The sequence below is a fragment of the Chelonia mydas genome, chromosome 5, assembly GCF_015237465.2.
Source record: "Chelonia mydas isolate rCheMyd1 chromosome 5, rCheMyd1.pri.v2, whole genome shotgun sequence".
NCBI lineage: Eukaryota > Metazoa > Chordata > Testudines > Cheloniidae > Chelonia > Chelonia mydas.
In genome coordinates this window covers 29,338,670-29,354,531 of record NC_051245.2, presented here as the reverse complement: position 1 = coordinate 29,354,531, position 15,862 = coordinate 29,338,670, and the positions used below count along the sequence as shown (strand labels likewise).

Sequence of the window (15,862 nt, the reverse complement as noted above, 5' to 3'; positions counted from 1 at the left end):
CAACAAAACAACGTTAACGAGGATGACTTTAAGTGAGGAATTACTGTCCGTAAAAGCATAAGTAGGATGGATATTCTTTATTCAAGATAAATAATCTTTATTCAAATTCTAATGGAAAAAGACACATAAAAGCTGGTATTTTTAATGTATTTTTCCCCATGTGAGTAAGGGTCAACTTGTAGGAGATAGGCCAAGGATTCCAGAGACTGTCTTTTTACATGTTCATACAGTACCTAGCGCAATGGGGCTGGAGCCTGTGGACCCTACCAGAATACAAAAAAATCAACAGCAGCAAGAGTCAGACAATTCTTTTGGATGGAATCAAGCAGCAGTTGCTCCCCCTGCTCAGAACTTGGATTCCTGTTGCAGCTATGAAATCACTTTGAGTTGAAAATGGACAGAGCTGCTTTCACAGCCTGACTCTTTTAAACCCCTTCTAGAGGTTGCACCGTGCTAATATTACAATGGTCTTTATGAGTTTTTCAGTAATTGGATTTGAAAAACTAGGGATGGGATTCTGGCCCAGTTTAAGACAATGGGAGTTGTGCCACTAACATCAATGGAGTAGACTCTGACCCTAGAAAACCAAATTTTATAATGGACCAGAGGATTTCAAGTTCTGGGTAATGAAGAATTTTCACTGTATGGTAGTTAATAATACATTCATTCAGTTTACAGAGCAAATGCATTTAAAGAACACTTCAGTAGGGTATGAAAGTATGACCACGCTGTTGCTATGTATCAAAGTCGGAACTCTTGCATTGCCGAATTTGCTTATCCTGTAATTCTTGAAGAAGATCATTAGTAACACAACCTCATCCTGCATAAGTTCTATTTCCCCCTTTTATTCCAAAGGCTACCATATCCTTTTTCTGACTTATTGAGTAGCTGTTATATCATCCAAAAGAGTGGGAGAGTTAGCAGCCCTTCATTGTAGGTACCCCTTCTTGATCATCTATAGTGAGGCACTGTTTCTGCTGTGTTTGGACTGTACATGCACTCAGATGTCACACCAGTATTTGGTCATTAATCAATTATCACTCAAATACACCCGTTAGATTAAATATCTAAATCTATATCAGTAAAAGAAACAAAGGAATTGAAATGGAAAGATCAATTAAATGAATGCATCTGCTTTACCTATGTATGTAAAATATATTAAAGGATAGGATACTGTATTTTTTAGCTACACTGTGTACTCTTATAGGATCCAATCCTGGGCATAACACAAAGGACATTGATGACAATGTCGACGCTCCCATTGATTTTAATGACCCTGCTTGAAATCAATGATTGCAATGGAAGAACTGGAATTATTAGCTCTCAGATAGATCAAGGCAAATCATTGATCCATAAAAGCAAATGTCCATTTAAAAAACATACTTTATTTATCAAGAAATAAAGTTGATTCTTGCCTGATTAATGGTCTTTTTCTTTTAAAATCTCCATCAGATTGGAAGACCTGAGAGTAAAGTTAGAGAATGAAGGATTAGTCAATATCTCATACATGGTGGTTAATCATCAAGGAATCCATTCCCAACTGAAAATTCACACACTGAAGGAGAAGGTATCGGAGAATATTATTGTATACCAGCAGGATGAAAATCAAACTGATGTCTGGACTACCTTAAATGGAAACAAAGATGATTTTCTTATCTATGACAGGTCTGTATATAAAGGACACATTAGGAAATGATTTATATTAATTTACAGTGTTGTATTTTGTAACCCAACAGAATGAGTATTTTCTCATTTGCTTGCCAAAAGCCCTTTATCTCATAACAAGTGCATCATATTCTGCTTTTCTAAATGCCATTAAGCAAAGTAAAGTCTTTTTCACCTTTTACAGCCAGAGAAGAATTAATATGGACCAAATTTTGCTGTTATTTAAATCAGTGTAAATCTGGAATAGCTTCATTCTTTTCAGTGCAGTTACTCTGGATTTAGATCAGAGTAACAGAGCAGAATTTGGTTGAGGATTCCAATCACACTTGCTCATTTTTTATATTTACACAACACTAGGACATCTGATTCTGACCCTGATTTACACAGAAAATTTATTTAGCATATTTAATCTGAGCCTAAAAGGCTGTCTGTGTGAGAAAAGGAGGGGTAAATCCATTTAGACATTTGTGGGTTTACTGAGTAGAAAGAAAATATTTGTGTTGCTTAAATAGCGTTTTTTAAAAAAGAAATAACTATGTAGATGAGTTAACAGTATCGTAGGTCAATGTCCTTATCTATAGCCAAATCCTGGAGCATAGAGCAAAGTCCAAATAAACATATTTTCCTCATGTGAAAACATCCTAGGTTTGATGAACTAAACCTCAGCCCCTCTGAGTACCCTGTCTGTGCCATTTCATGCAGCATGGAAACAAGAAGCAGGTGTAACTCACGGCTCCTATCTACATATGGAGTTTTCACCCAGCGCGGTGCATGGATGCACCAACTACACCCCTAGCTTGTCCACAGTCCCTCCCTCTGGGAAGTTGTGAGGACTAACTGCAATGATCTTTTTCCTGGAGAGGAACGTGTGCATGGTGTTTCGGCTGCTGTTGCTTCGCCACCCCCATGTATCAGATTGACAACTGCTTTTGTCTTGTTGTTAACAGCATTCCTAGGATATGGCCCATAGTCTTTATTCAGGCAGAGCTGGGTGTAAGGAAGAATTCAGTTTTTACAGAATTAAGTTTACATTTGCAATATGTTGAAACTGCACATTATAGATATTTAGATTGTAAACATTTGGGGACAGGGAGCATCTTTCTGTTCTGTGCTTGTACAGCACAGTGGGGTCCTGGTGCATGACTAGGGCTCCTGGGCAGTACACTAACACAAAGAATAATAGTAATAGATATTTTCTGGGTTTTTTGTATAACTGTAAATCTCATTCTCTTCTTAGGTGTGGCCGTCTGGTGTATCATCTTGGTCTGCCTTATAGCTTCCTGACTTTCCCATATGTGGAAGAATCTATTAAGATTGCATACTGTGAATACAAGTGTGGAAATTGCTCTTATATGGTATTTTCCTAATTTTATTCTTTTTTTATATATATAAATATATTGGGAGGGGAAGTGAGATTGACTGATGTTTAAAGGAACTATTTCTACCTGATTAATCCCAAAAGCCATTGTTCACCAACCTGGCCATTTTATGGCTCCTCAATTATTAAGTAATTTGTTACACATTTTTCAAAATGGATCAACTTGAGCTCAGAAAAGATTGAAATATAAGGGCTAAATTGCTGCCCTTGTGTAAAAATGTGAATCATTTTGAGAAACCTAAATCCTGGCTTGGCTGCCAATTCTGTTTACTTAGTTGTGTGTATAATCAGCAAAACAGAAAACCAACAGAGTTCTGAGATTCTCTTGTCTTTCTAATTAATGTGACTCATTCTCTAGATACTTCCTAACTTTTGAAATGATCATTAATACCTCTGTAAACTATAAAATGTCACATTTGACTTATTTTGAGCACTTCTGAATTTGCCTTTGGGCCTGATCTTGGTCCTGCTGAAGCCAATGATAGTTTTACTGTTGAATTGTATGGGTGAAAACCTAGCTTTATTGAAGTCAATGGCAATTAGGTTGGATGTGTAATTTGTACATACTGGGTGAAATACTTGTCTCAGTGAAGTCATTGACATTAATGAGGCCAGGATATTACCCATTAACCTTAGTGATTTGCTGATATGCATAATACAACCACTGCTCGTGCTGCTAGTTGATAGGCAGCAGAAGGGCCAGTGCCTATTCTTCTCATCTGGGGAATATGAAGCCAACCAATGGGCTGTGCAATTGGGCCGTATCAGAGTGAAATAACTGCCACCAGTTAATTATAGTGGATTTGAAAAATTCACAAAATTGGGAAAATTAACTAAAGGAAGCATTTAGCAGTTTACAATACATTAGACTGCTTACTGCATTTACTAGTGCTGACCACAAAAATCCCTTGCTGCTTTTGTTTTCTTATCTTACTGCTTTTCACTAGTCCACTTTATGAGCCCTGAAGGTATGTCTACACCGCAGCTGGGAGAATACTTCCCAGCTCAGGCAGACAGAAATAAACTAGTTTTGCTCAAGCTAGCATGCTAAAAATAGCAGTAGAGCCAGGGGTAGCATGGGCAGCAGCTTGGGCTAGCCGCCTGAGTACATACTCAGGGAGTCCGGACGGGTTTGTACTCAAGCAATCCCTGGCCACACTGTACAGGGACACAGGACAACACCTGTAGCCAATCCTCTAATAAACTAACTAACGATGTATTAACTAAGAAAAGAAATAACTCTCTTATGTAGAAGATTAAAGCAAGTGAACATACACACACAAATGAGGTACAATATTAAGTTCAAAAGGAAATAGAAGCTTCTATAAATAAGTAAACTTTTATGTCCTTTGGACTAACCCAAGCCAAGCAACTTGGGGATCTCTCCCTTATATTTAAGAATGTTTCCACTGAGAGTCCAGAGTCTAAAAGATCCAGTTTCTCCTTGTCACACCCTTCCTTCTCCCCTTCACCCCAGAATCAAAGCTGATGGGATGAGCACTCTTGCATGTAACCTCTTCGTGGGGGGGAGCAATTGACAAAGTCTTTGTTCCCCAATAGCCCATTTGGATTCAATAATCCTTCCTGATGGAGATAACACCTCTTGGGTTAAACTAATGTTTCACACTTGTAATTCCTCTCCCCGACTGTGGGAAATTTAGTGTCTTAAACATATGTATAGTTAATGTATAATTTAAACATTACCTTATAACATGGTTGTCATAAATATAAAGGGAAGGGTAAACCCCTGTAAAATCCCTCCTGGCCAGAGGAAATCTCCTCTCACCTGTAAAGGGTTAAGAAGCTAAAGGTAACCTCGCTGGCACCTGACCAAAATGACCAATGAGGAGACAAGATAATTTCAAAAGCTGGGAGGAGGGAGAGAAACAAAGGGTATGTGTGTCTGTCTATATTTTGTCTTTGCCGGGGACAGACCAGGAATGAAGCCTTAGAACTTTTAGTAAGTAATCTAGCTAGGTACGTGTTAGATTATGATTTCTTTAAATGGCTGAGAAAAGAATTGTGCTGAATAGAATAACTATTTCTGTCTGTGTATCTTTTTTGTAACTTAAGGTTTTGCCTAGAGGGGTTCTCTATGTTTTGAATCTAATTACCCTGTAAAGTATTTACCATCCTGATTTTACAGGGGGGATTTTTTTTTTATTTCTATTTACTTCTATTTCTATTAAAAGTCTTCTTGTAAGAAAACTGAATGCTTTTTCATTGTTCTCAGATCCAAGGGTTTGGGTCTGTGGTCACCTATGCAAATTGGTGAGGCTTTTTATCCAACATTTCCCTGGAAAGGGGGGGTGCAAGTGTTGGGAGGATTGTTCATTGTTCTTAAGATCCAAGGGTCTGGGTCTGTAGTCACCTAGGCAAATTGGTGAGGCTTTTTACCAAACCTTATCCAGGAAGTGGGGTGCAAGGTTTTGGGAAGTATTTTGGGGGGAAAGACGTGTCCAAACAGCTCTTCCCCAGTAACCAGTATTTGTTTGGTGGTGGTAGCGGCCAATCCAAGGACAAAGGGTGGAATATTTTGTACCTTGGGGAAGTTTTGACCTAAGCTGGTAAAGATAAGCTTAGGAGGTTTTTTTTCATGCAGGTCCCCACATCTGTACCCTAGAGTTCAGAGTGGGGGAGGAACCTTGACATGGTGGCAGAGTGGTGGGATTAACCTGAAATCATTTTGAGATCCAGTTGAGATTTTTTTGAATTAGAAATACAGATTTTAAAAAGAGATTTTTTTTCCTTTGGAAAGGAAGTCCAGAAAGCAGCTTGTTTTTCTCTGCTTTGTGGCCAAGCAGAGACAAAAGGGGATTATCTTTGTGAATTGCAGGTTTTCTTTGCCTGGAGGCAGGGTACTTAACTCCTGCAGGGAAATTCACAGTCTTCCAACCCAGAGTTTTTTGTTTCTCTAAAAGTAAATAGAAGGAGGGGTGTTCTACCCATTTGCCTGGAGACAAAAGTGGCAGGGGGTTTTTTTTTTGGATTTTGATTTTTTACAAGGAGCACAAGTTTAAAAAGGAAACTTGTTTTTTCTTTGGGCTGGGTAAACAGGTTTCCAAGTAGTTGGAAGTTTTTGCTTTGATTTGGGCCCAGAGCAGAGACAAGGGAATTGTCTTTTTCTGTAGGCTGACAATCACTATCAGAGAATAGGTATTCTATTCCAGCACAGCAAAATTTTACAGCCAAGTTTTTTTTTTGTTTATTTCTAAACCTCGGGTGTAAAGTTAGTTAAAAACAGAGAGGTTAGAATGACAAAATCTGCGGCTCGACTACGGCTGGAATTAGCCAGATTTCAGGCTGAGGAAAGACAAAGGGAACATGAAAGACAGATAGAACTCATGCGGCTGAAGAAGGAGGAGAAGGAACAAGAAAGGGAGGCAGCGAAAGAGGCAGCGAAAGAGGCAGAACAACACCAAGCGGCTGCTCACAGGAGAGCTATGGAAGCAAGGGACAAAGAACTGGAGGAGAAGGAAAAAGAGAGGAAGTATGTGGAGGAGATAGAGAAGATAAAGGCTCAGGAGAATATCCCAACAAACCCTAGCTATCCTTCTCCAAGTACCACTTCCCATCCCAGAAAGTTCCCCACCTACAAAGCAGGCGATGATACTGAGGCCTTCCTAGAAAACTTCGAAAGGGCCTGCCTTGGGTACAACATCTCTACTGACCAATACATGGTAGAGCTGAGGCCGCAGCTCAGTGGACCCTTAGCTGAGGTGGCAGCTGAAATGCCTAAAGAACACATGAACAAGTATGAACTGTTTAAATCCAAGGCGAGAGTCAGAATGGGGATAACACCCGAGCAGTCTCGTCGGAGGTTCAGAGCCCTAAGGTGGAAACCAGATGTGTCATTTACCCGACATGCCTACCACATTGTGAAGCATTGGGAGGCCTGGATATCCGGAGCAAGTGTTGAATCTCCAGTAGATGTGCCCTTCCTAATGCAAATGGAACAATTCTTAGAGGGTGTTCCTGAGGAAATAGAAAGATACATCCTAGATGGGAAGCCCAAAACTGTAATCGAGGCAGGAGAGATTGGAGCCAGATGGGTGGAGGTGGCAGAGAAGAAAAAAACTGGTCGCAGTTGGAGCGGAGACCAGAAGGGACAACCCCAGACCACACCCTATTACCAGGGGCCGCCCAAAGCCCCACCTACCTCCCAAAGAACCCTCCAGACCCCTTATCGTCCCACCACCCCGTTCTCCAGCAACCCTCCTCGCCCCAGTGACCCATCAGCTGGACGATGTTTTAAATGTAACGAGCTGGGGCATGTAAAGGCCAACTGCCCCAAGAACCCCAACAGATTACAGTTCATTGCACCGGAATCGCACCAGAGGTCCACAGGCCCAGATACCTCCCAGATACCCTTGGAGCGGAGGGAAACTGTGAGTGTGGGCGGGAAGAAGGTCACCGCGTGGAGGGACACCGGAGCACAAGTGTCAGCTATCCATGCTTCCTTAGTGGACCCCAATTTAATCAACCCAGAGATCCAAGTGACGATTCAACCCTTCAAGTCCAACTCTTTCGATTTGCCTACAGCCAAGTTGCCTGTCCAGTACAAGGGCTGGTCCGGAACGTGGACTTTTGCAGTCTATGATGATTATCCCATCCCCATGCTGTTGGGGGAAGACTTGGCCAATCATGTGAAGCAGGCCAAGAGGGTGGGAACGGTCACCCGCAGCCAGGCTAAACAAGCCGTGAGGCCTAGCTCTGTTCCGGAAACTTCTATCAGGACCCGGTCAGAGGTGATGGACCCGGACCCCAGACCAATGTCTGCAACAGCAGTAGTGGATCCAGTCCCAGAGACCCAGACGGAACCAGTCCCAGAACCGGAACCAGCCGAACAACCAACACCAGACCCATTGCCAGCACTGAATCCAGTACTTGCAACCTCAACACCAGAGGGCCCCACCGACCCTGAACCGACAGCAGCCGATAACCCGACACAAGAGGCTCAGCCGGAGCCTGAATCCCAACATAGTTCACCAGCGGAGAGCGGTTCACAGTCAACAGAAACAGCCCCATCCCCTATATCGCTTCCAGAGGGACCAAGCCTAGGTCCACAATCCAATAAGGAACTGATGTCTCCAGCATCAAGGGAACAGTTCCAGACCGAACAGGAAGCAGATGAAAGCCTCCAGAGAGCTTGGACGGCGGCACGGAGCCACCCACCGCCTCTCAGCTCTTCTAATCGATCCAGGTTTGTTGTAGAAAGAGGACTTTTATACAAGGAAACTCTTTCTGGTGGACACCAGGAAGACTGGCATCCTCAGAGACAGTTGGTAGTTCCAACTAAATACCGGGCCAAGCTCTTGAGCTTAGCCCATGATCACCCTAGTGGCCATGCTGGGGTGAACAGGACCAAAGACCGTTTGGGGGGGTCATTCCACTGGGAGGGAATGGGCAAGGATGTTTCTACCTATGTCCAGTCTTGTGAGGTGTGCCAAAGAGTGGGAAAGCCCCAAGACCAGGTCAAAGCCCCTCTCCAGCCACTCCCCATCATTGAAGTTCCATTTCAGCGAGTAGCTGTGGATATTCTGGGTCCTTTTCCGAAAAAGACACCCAGAGGGAAGCAGTACATACTGACTTTCATGGATTTTGCCACCCGATGGCCGGAAGCAGTAGCTCTAAGCAACACCAGGGCTAAAAGTGTGTGCCAGGCACTAGCAGACATTTTTGCCAGGGTAGGTTGGCCCTCCGACATCCTCACAGATGCAGGGACTAATTTCCTGGCAGGAACTATGAAAAACCTTTGGGAAGCTCATGGGGTAAATCACTTGGTTGCCACTCCTTACCACCATCAAACAAATGGCATGGTGGAGAAGTTTAATGGAACTTTGGGGGCCATGATACGTAAATTCGTAAATGAGCACTCCAATGATTGGGACCTAGTGTTGCAGCAGTTGCTCTTTGCCTACAGAGCTGTACCACACCCCAGTTTAGGGTTTTCCCCATTTGAACTTGTATATGGCCGTGAGGTTAAGGGGCCATTGCAGTTGGTGAAGCAGCAATGGGAGGGATTTACACCTTCTCCAGGAACTAACATTCTGGACTTTGTAACCAACCTACAAAACACCCTCCGAACCTCTTTAGCCCTTGCTAAAGAAAACTTACAGGATGCTCAAAAAGAGCAAAAAGCCTGGTATGATAAACATGCCAGAGAGCGTTCCTTCAAAGTAGGGGACCAGGTCATGGTCTTAAAGGCGCTCCAGGCCCATAAAATGGAAGCATCGTGGGAAGGGCCATTCACGGTCCAGGAGCGCCTGGGAGCTGTTAATTATCTCATAGCATTCCCCACCTCCAACCGAAAGCCTAAGGTGTACCATATTAATTCTCTAAAGCCCTTTTATTCCAGAGAATTAAAGGTTTGTCAGTTTACAGCCCAGGGAGGAGACGACGCTGAGTGGCCTGAAGGTGTCTACTACGAAGGGAAATGTGCTGGTGGTGTGGAAGAGGTGAACCTCTCCATGACCCTTGGGCGTATGCAGCGACAGCAGATCCAGGAGCTGTGCACTAGCTACGCGCCAACGTTCTCAGCCACCCCAGGACTGACTGAACGGGCATACCACTCCATTGACACAGGTAATGCTCGCCCAATTAGAGTCCAACCTTACCGGGTGTCTCCTCAAGCTAAAACTGCTATAGAACGGGAGATCCGGGATATGTTACAGATGGGTGTAATCCGCCCCTCTGAAAGTGCATGGGCATCTCCAGTGGTTCTAGTTCCCAAACCAGATGGGGAAATACGTTTTTGCGTGGACTACCGTAAGCTAAATGCTGTAACTCGCCCAGACAACTATCCAATGCCACGCACAGATGAACTATTAGAGAAACTGGGACGGGCCCAGTTCATCTCTACCTTGGACTTAACCAAGGGGTACTGGCAGGTACCGCTAGATGAATCTGCCAAGGAAAGGTCAGCCTTCACCACACATCTCGGGCTGTATGAATTTAATGTACTCCCTTTCGGGCTGCGAAATGCACCCGCCACCTTCCAAAGACTTGTAGATGGTCTCCTAGCGGGATTAGGAGAATATGCAGTCGCCTACCTTGACGATGTGGCCATATTTTCGGATTCCTGGGCAGACCACCTGGAACATCTACAAAAAGTCCTTGAGCGCATAAGGGAGGCAGGACTAACTGTTAAGGCTAAGAAGTGTCAAATAGGCCTAAACAGAGTGACTTACCTTGGACACCAGGTGGGTCAAGGAACTATCAGCCCCCTACAGGCCAAAGTGGATGCTATCCAAAAGTGGCCTGTCCCAAAGTCAAAGAAACAGGTTCAATCCTTCTTAGGCTTGGCCGGTTATTACAGACGATTTGTACCGCACTACAGCCAAATCGCCGCCCCACTGACAGACCTAACCAAAAAGAAACAGCCAAATGCGGTTCAGTGGACCGAAAAGTGTCAGAAGGCCTTTAACAAGCTTAAAGCGACACTCATGTCTGACCCTGTACTAAGGGCCCCAGACTTTGACAAACCGTTCCTAGTAACCACAGATGCGTCCGAGCGTGGTGTGGGAGCAGTTTTAATGCAGAAAGGACCTGATCAAGAATTCCACCCTGTAGTGTTTCTCAGCAAAAAACTGTCTGAGAGGGAAAGCCACTGGTCAGTCACTGAAAAAGAATGTTACGCCATTGTCTACGCTCTGGAAAAGCTAAGCCCATATGTTTGGGGACGGCGTTTCCACCTGCAAACCGACCATGCTGCACTGAAGTGGCTTCACACGGTCAAAGAAAATAGCAAAAAACTTCTTCGGTGGAGTTTAGCTCTCCAAGATTTTGATTTTGACATCCAACACATCTCAGGAGCTTCTAACAAAGTGGCTGATGCACTCTCCCGTGAAAGTTTCCCAGAATCAACTGGTTAAAATCGTCCTTGAGATGTAGAAAATATTGTTAGTCTTTATGTACTTGGTAGTATATTTAGAGATGCATGTGTCTTATTAACTCTGTTTTTCCTAGAGCTCCAGGAAGAAATCCCAGCCAGTGTTTCACCCTAGCTGAGATTTGGGGGGCGTGTCATAAATATAAAGGGAAGGGTAAACCCCTGTAAAATCCCTCCTGGCCAGAGGAAATCTCCTCTCACCTGTAAAGGGTTAAGAAGCTAAAGGTAACCTCGCTGGCACCTGACCAAAATGACCAATGAGGAGACAAGATAATTTCAAAAGCTGGGAGGAGGGAGAGAAACAAAGGGTATGTGTGTCTGTCTATATTTTGTCTTTGCCGGGGACAGACCAGGAATGAAGCCTTAGAACTTTTAGTAAGTAATCTAGCTAGGTACGTGTTAGATTATGATTTCTTTAAATGGCTGAGAAAAGAATTGTGCTGAATAGAATAACTATTTCTGTCTGTGTATCTTTTTTGTAACTTAAGGTTTTGCCTAGAGGGGTTCTCTATGTTTTGAATCTAATTACCCTGTAAAGTATTTACCATCCTGATTTTACAGGGGGGATTTTTTTTTTATTTCTATTTACTTCTATTTCTATTAAAAGTCTTCTTGTAAGAAAACTGAATGCTTTTTCATTGTTCTCAGATCCAAGGGTTTGGGTCTGTGGTCACCTATGCAAATTGGTGAGGCTTTTTATCCAACATTTCCCTGGAAAGGGGGGGTGCAAGTGTTGGGAGGATTGTTCATTGTTCTTAAGATCCAAGGGTCTGGGTCTGTAGTCACCTAGGCAAATTGGTGAGGCTTTTTACCAAACCTTATCCAGGAAGTGGGGTGCAAGGTTTTGGGAAGTATTTTGGGGGGAAAGACGTGTCCAAACAGCTCTTCCCCAGTAACCAGTATTTGTTTGGTGGTGGTAGCGGCCAATCCAAGGACAAAGGGTGGAATATTTTGTACCTTGGGGAAGTTTTGACCTAAGCTGGTAAAGATAAGCTTAGGAGGTTTTTTTCATGCAGGTCCCCACATCTGTACCCTAGAGTTCAGAGTGGGGGAGGAACCTTGACAATGGTATACAATTATTATAAGTAGGATTAATACATGCAGCATCCTACAAGCATTCCATAAAGTTTCACATAATCCATTGATGTTTGCAGTGTAGTTGTAGCCATGTTGGTGCCAGGATATTAGAGAGACAAGAAAAATAATAAAAGACAAAAAATACCATATCACCAATGGGGAAGCACTTTTCACAAAGTGATCACTCCATATCAGATCTCTCTGTCCTTGTCCTCAAAGGAAACCTGCACAACATCTTCAAAACATGAACCTAGATGCTTAAATTTATAACTTTGCTAGACACCAAAAATCATGGTCTTAATAAAGATACTGGATTTATGGCTTATTACAACAATCTGTTACCCACTAACCCTCATTTTTGTGTCTGATTACTGCAAAGGTGTTAACAGGCCACTTCACATTGAATGGTCTGATACAATATGTGTTAACTACTTATGCCAAACAATCTATTCCACTTTGTGTTTAGCTGTGACACTCTGGGTATGTCTACACCGCACAGTAAGCCCAGGATTCAAACTCAGGCTCAAGCTTAACCCCGGTTCTATCTACACACAACCCTTGCTAATCCAGGGCTTGGCGCCAGGGGGTGAATGGTTCAAGCTTGAATCAAGCCAGGATCCAGGGTTCAAGCCCTGTTGCTTTTCAGCCCCACTGAACTAGTGCTCTGGGAGTCTGCCAAAAGTGTTCCACAACCCCCAGGCCAACTTTCTTTGTCAACAGACAAAGACAAGTTTGGTGGACCATCAAGTTTTGCGAGACTGCACCATGAACAAAGGGTTAGAGCAACCACATTTTGGGAGGTTTGGGATATGGGTAGTTGGACTTGGGCCCACATCATGCAGTATAAATGCTGGAGCCCCAGGTTGGAACCCAGGGCTCAACAATTCCTAACCTGGGGATACAAACGAGTGTAGATACTCAAACCCTATGTTAACAAACCCAGGGTCTGCTTACTCAAGTTCTGCTAACCCTTGGCTTACTCTGCACTGTAGATGTGCCCCCAGTGAACCTTTCCCAGACCTGAAGAAGAGCTCTGTATAGCTCAAAAGCTTGTCTCTTTCACCAACCTACTTTGGTCCAGTACCAGATACTACCTTACCCACCTTGTCTTGCTAATAATCCACTGAAACAGTATGACATTAAGTCATTACTAAAATGGGCTGGATTCAAATCAATGACCTTGTGAAAAAGAGAGCGTTTTCATATTCTGTTACTAGTCAGCTGAGCCATTCAGTTTCCTCAGCTTCATTTTTTTAAACATCTGAATTACTCTGTTTCATGTGAATATGAACCTGGTAGCACAAAGCAGATTGATAACAGAAGTGATTTTCTTTCTTAAACCTCATGTCCTTCACAAATTTCTGAAATAATATTTTGCAGGTTACAAATAAAGGAGTTTCTCTTTAGCTTAGCCATGTGGCCTAGTGTACGTAGTTGCTCTGCTGGCATAGTTATTTAGGGCTAAATTGTGCCATTAAGACACAGCCTGAAGTAAGTGGCAGAGTATACTCATAATGCACCTGGGGAACATAGGGAGACACTGTGCCTCAGAAAAAGCCCTCAGAGGCACAATTCCTCCCCAGCTCCCCTTCTGCGATGGGGGGCAGCAATTGATGATACCCTTTGAGATGCTGAAAAATTCCCCCAGCCAGCTGACCTGCTTCTCCTTCTCCATGCCAACTTACTTCTGGTGAGAGCATCTTTTGCATAGTTCCAGCACTCCCGTGAGTGCTGGGAGCTGCAATGCAGGTTGCCCTACTGCAACAAAATCTAGCCTTTAATTTGTTCATGTTACAGTCATGGCTTTCAAAAACATATTTAAAAAGGATAACTTGAACAAAAATACCTAAGCAATGACAATATTTTATGTTGATTTGATTAAGCCTTTGTTTTCAGTTACTGTAATAATGACATCAGTTAATTGAGATTTTAAAATTAACCCTGTTTACTTCAGATGAGTGCATTTTTATTGTATGAACTTATATTTTCCAGACACCAGTTGTTGAAGATATATGCAAAAACATATCTCAGACAGCAGACGAAAAGACAACTGAAGAAGCACCGAAGCCACACAACAACCATTCACACCACCACAATCAACATAGACATCATGGACACAGGCACCACCACCAGGAAGGGGACCAGCTTTCAGAAGATCAGACTCAACAGGATTCTGGTCAAGCTCCAAGACATCATTCCCACCAGAGCAGTCAACGTTATAATAGGGTTGTGGGTCGTAATAGACAGGGTCAGAAAGGTAATCAACCAAATGTAGAAAGTGCCCCACAAAGAGAAGTAGGGAAGGTTCCTACACAAGTTAAGAGGCCTTGAAAAAAAGGAACTGCCAGCTGAAACAATCAGTTAACCTGTAGCTGGCAGAAAGTGTCACAGTCAATTTCTAGTAGCTGATGTTGACACTGCCGACACCTGTTGTTTGAAGAATCAGGAAATGCAGCCACCTGACACTGTCAGGAAGAACTCCCATCTTCCTGCAGGTGACATGGCCAGCTGTTAGCAGAGAACATCACTGAATCTTGACAGTGACGTCTGCCCACAGCTGCTTGACGTTCACCAGCAGCAAGTGAGCATGAAACATCTGACACCTGACAGTGAGACAGAAAGACAGGAAACTGAGCATGAAAAGCAAACTAAACATTTTAACATCAGGAAAGATCCCTTCAATTTTAATGCATTTAATTGTAATACAACTTGTAATAACAAACTTCAAACGTATCAGATTAATACCCTAGACAGGAAATGGAAAAGCGTAGAGAAGTTAAAATATAACACTGAAAACAATTTGATGTGTGTTACAATACCATCAGTAGAGGGTTATTTTTCTGGGTTTTTTAAAAAGTAAAATTACCTAAGCCATAGTTTGTTTTTTCAGTGCTAGTTGAAGAGTGTCTACAGTGTTTGGTTAATTTGTCTTTCTCGTTTCTCTCCTAATATTCTGCTTGCATTAATGAGGACAGAAGCATAAACTATAACCTAGGGGCTTCTGTTTGATATTTAGCAACCAAGAATAGAAGAAAGCCAGAAAAGACATTCTAATAATGTTTTACTACTTATTTCTGAAGAACAGGAAATATTAAAAAGTTAATTTTTTTCTCAATTAAAAAAGGAGCTTTGAAAGTGATCCAACTATATTGTTTTTGATACACACGAAAAGCTTATTCAAGAGCAACTTGCCATAACAATGTTTTATTTCAGCTGTAAACTATATGCCAAAAATTGCATTGTTCAAAAGTAATAATTTTTGTACTCTTTGATAGTCTTATAGTTTAAGGACCAGATCCTGTATCAGGATCCATTAGCAAGGACCCCTGTACCTTTGTGAAGCCCTACTGAAGACAATAGGATTCTGCATGGGCACAGGGGGCAGTGTTAGTAGATCTTGATGTGGAATCAGGGCATGAAACAAGGTTATGAATCAAATTCAATCCTGGTATAAGCAAACACAACACTCACTGAATTGCACCTATTTATGCCAGGGTTAAATTTAGCCATATATAGATTATTAATGTAACTTACGAATGAAACTTGTATAATGTCTCTCTTGGTGTAGTTATTCTTACAATTTGACTATCTTAGCTGAACTGAAAACAACGTAGTGTTTAATTTGAAGGATCATGGAAGAAAGAAAAGAGAATAGAGGTGAATGCTTTGAAAGCACATGCCATAGTTAATGATGGTTTAATAGGGAAACTGTGTCTCCTACAAAACCTGAATCCTTTTATGGTGAATGCTAATAAGCAAGAAAGCAGTACTGAATATAAGGAGAATATAGATGTATGGTATTTTTGATAAGGGAGTTTTCAATAAAAAATAGATGGCATTCCAGAGTTGCC

General features: G+C 42.4%; 1 protein-coding gene across 5 annotated transcripts in view; it reads left to right on the top strand.

Annotated features, from left to right (window-relative positions):
* Window positions 1-15,854, top strand: part of SELENOP (selenoprotein P) — a 36,399-nt gene extending 20,545 nt beyond the window's left edge. For all 5 annotated transcript variants that reach the window (XM_043546379.1, XM_043546380.1, XM_043546377.1 and 2 more), the window contains 3 exons: window positions 1,453-1,665; window positions 2,903-3,020; window positions 14,004-15,854. In XM_043546379.1, the coding sequence (XP_043402314.1) occupies window positions 1,453-1,665; window positions 2,903-3,020; window positions 14,004-14,363 (691 nt within the window). In that variant the 3' untranslated portion in view covers window positions 14,364-15,854. The remainder of the gene's footprint in view (window positions 1-1,452; window positions 1,666-2,902; window positions 3,021-14,003) is intronic.
* Window positions 15,855-15,862: the final 8 nt, after the last annotated feature.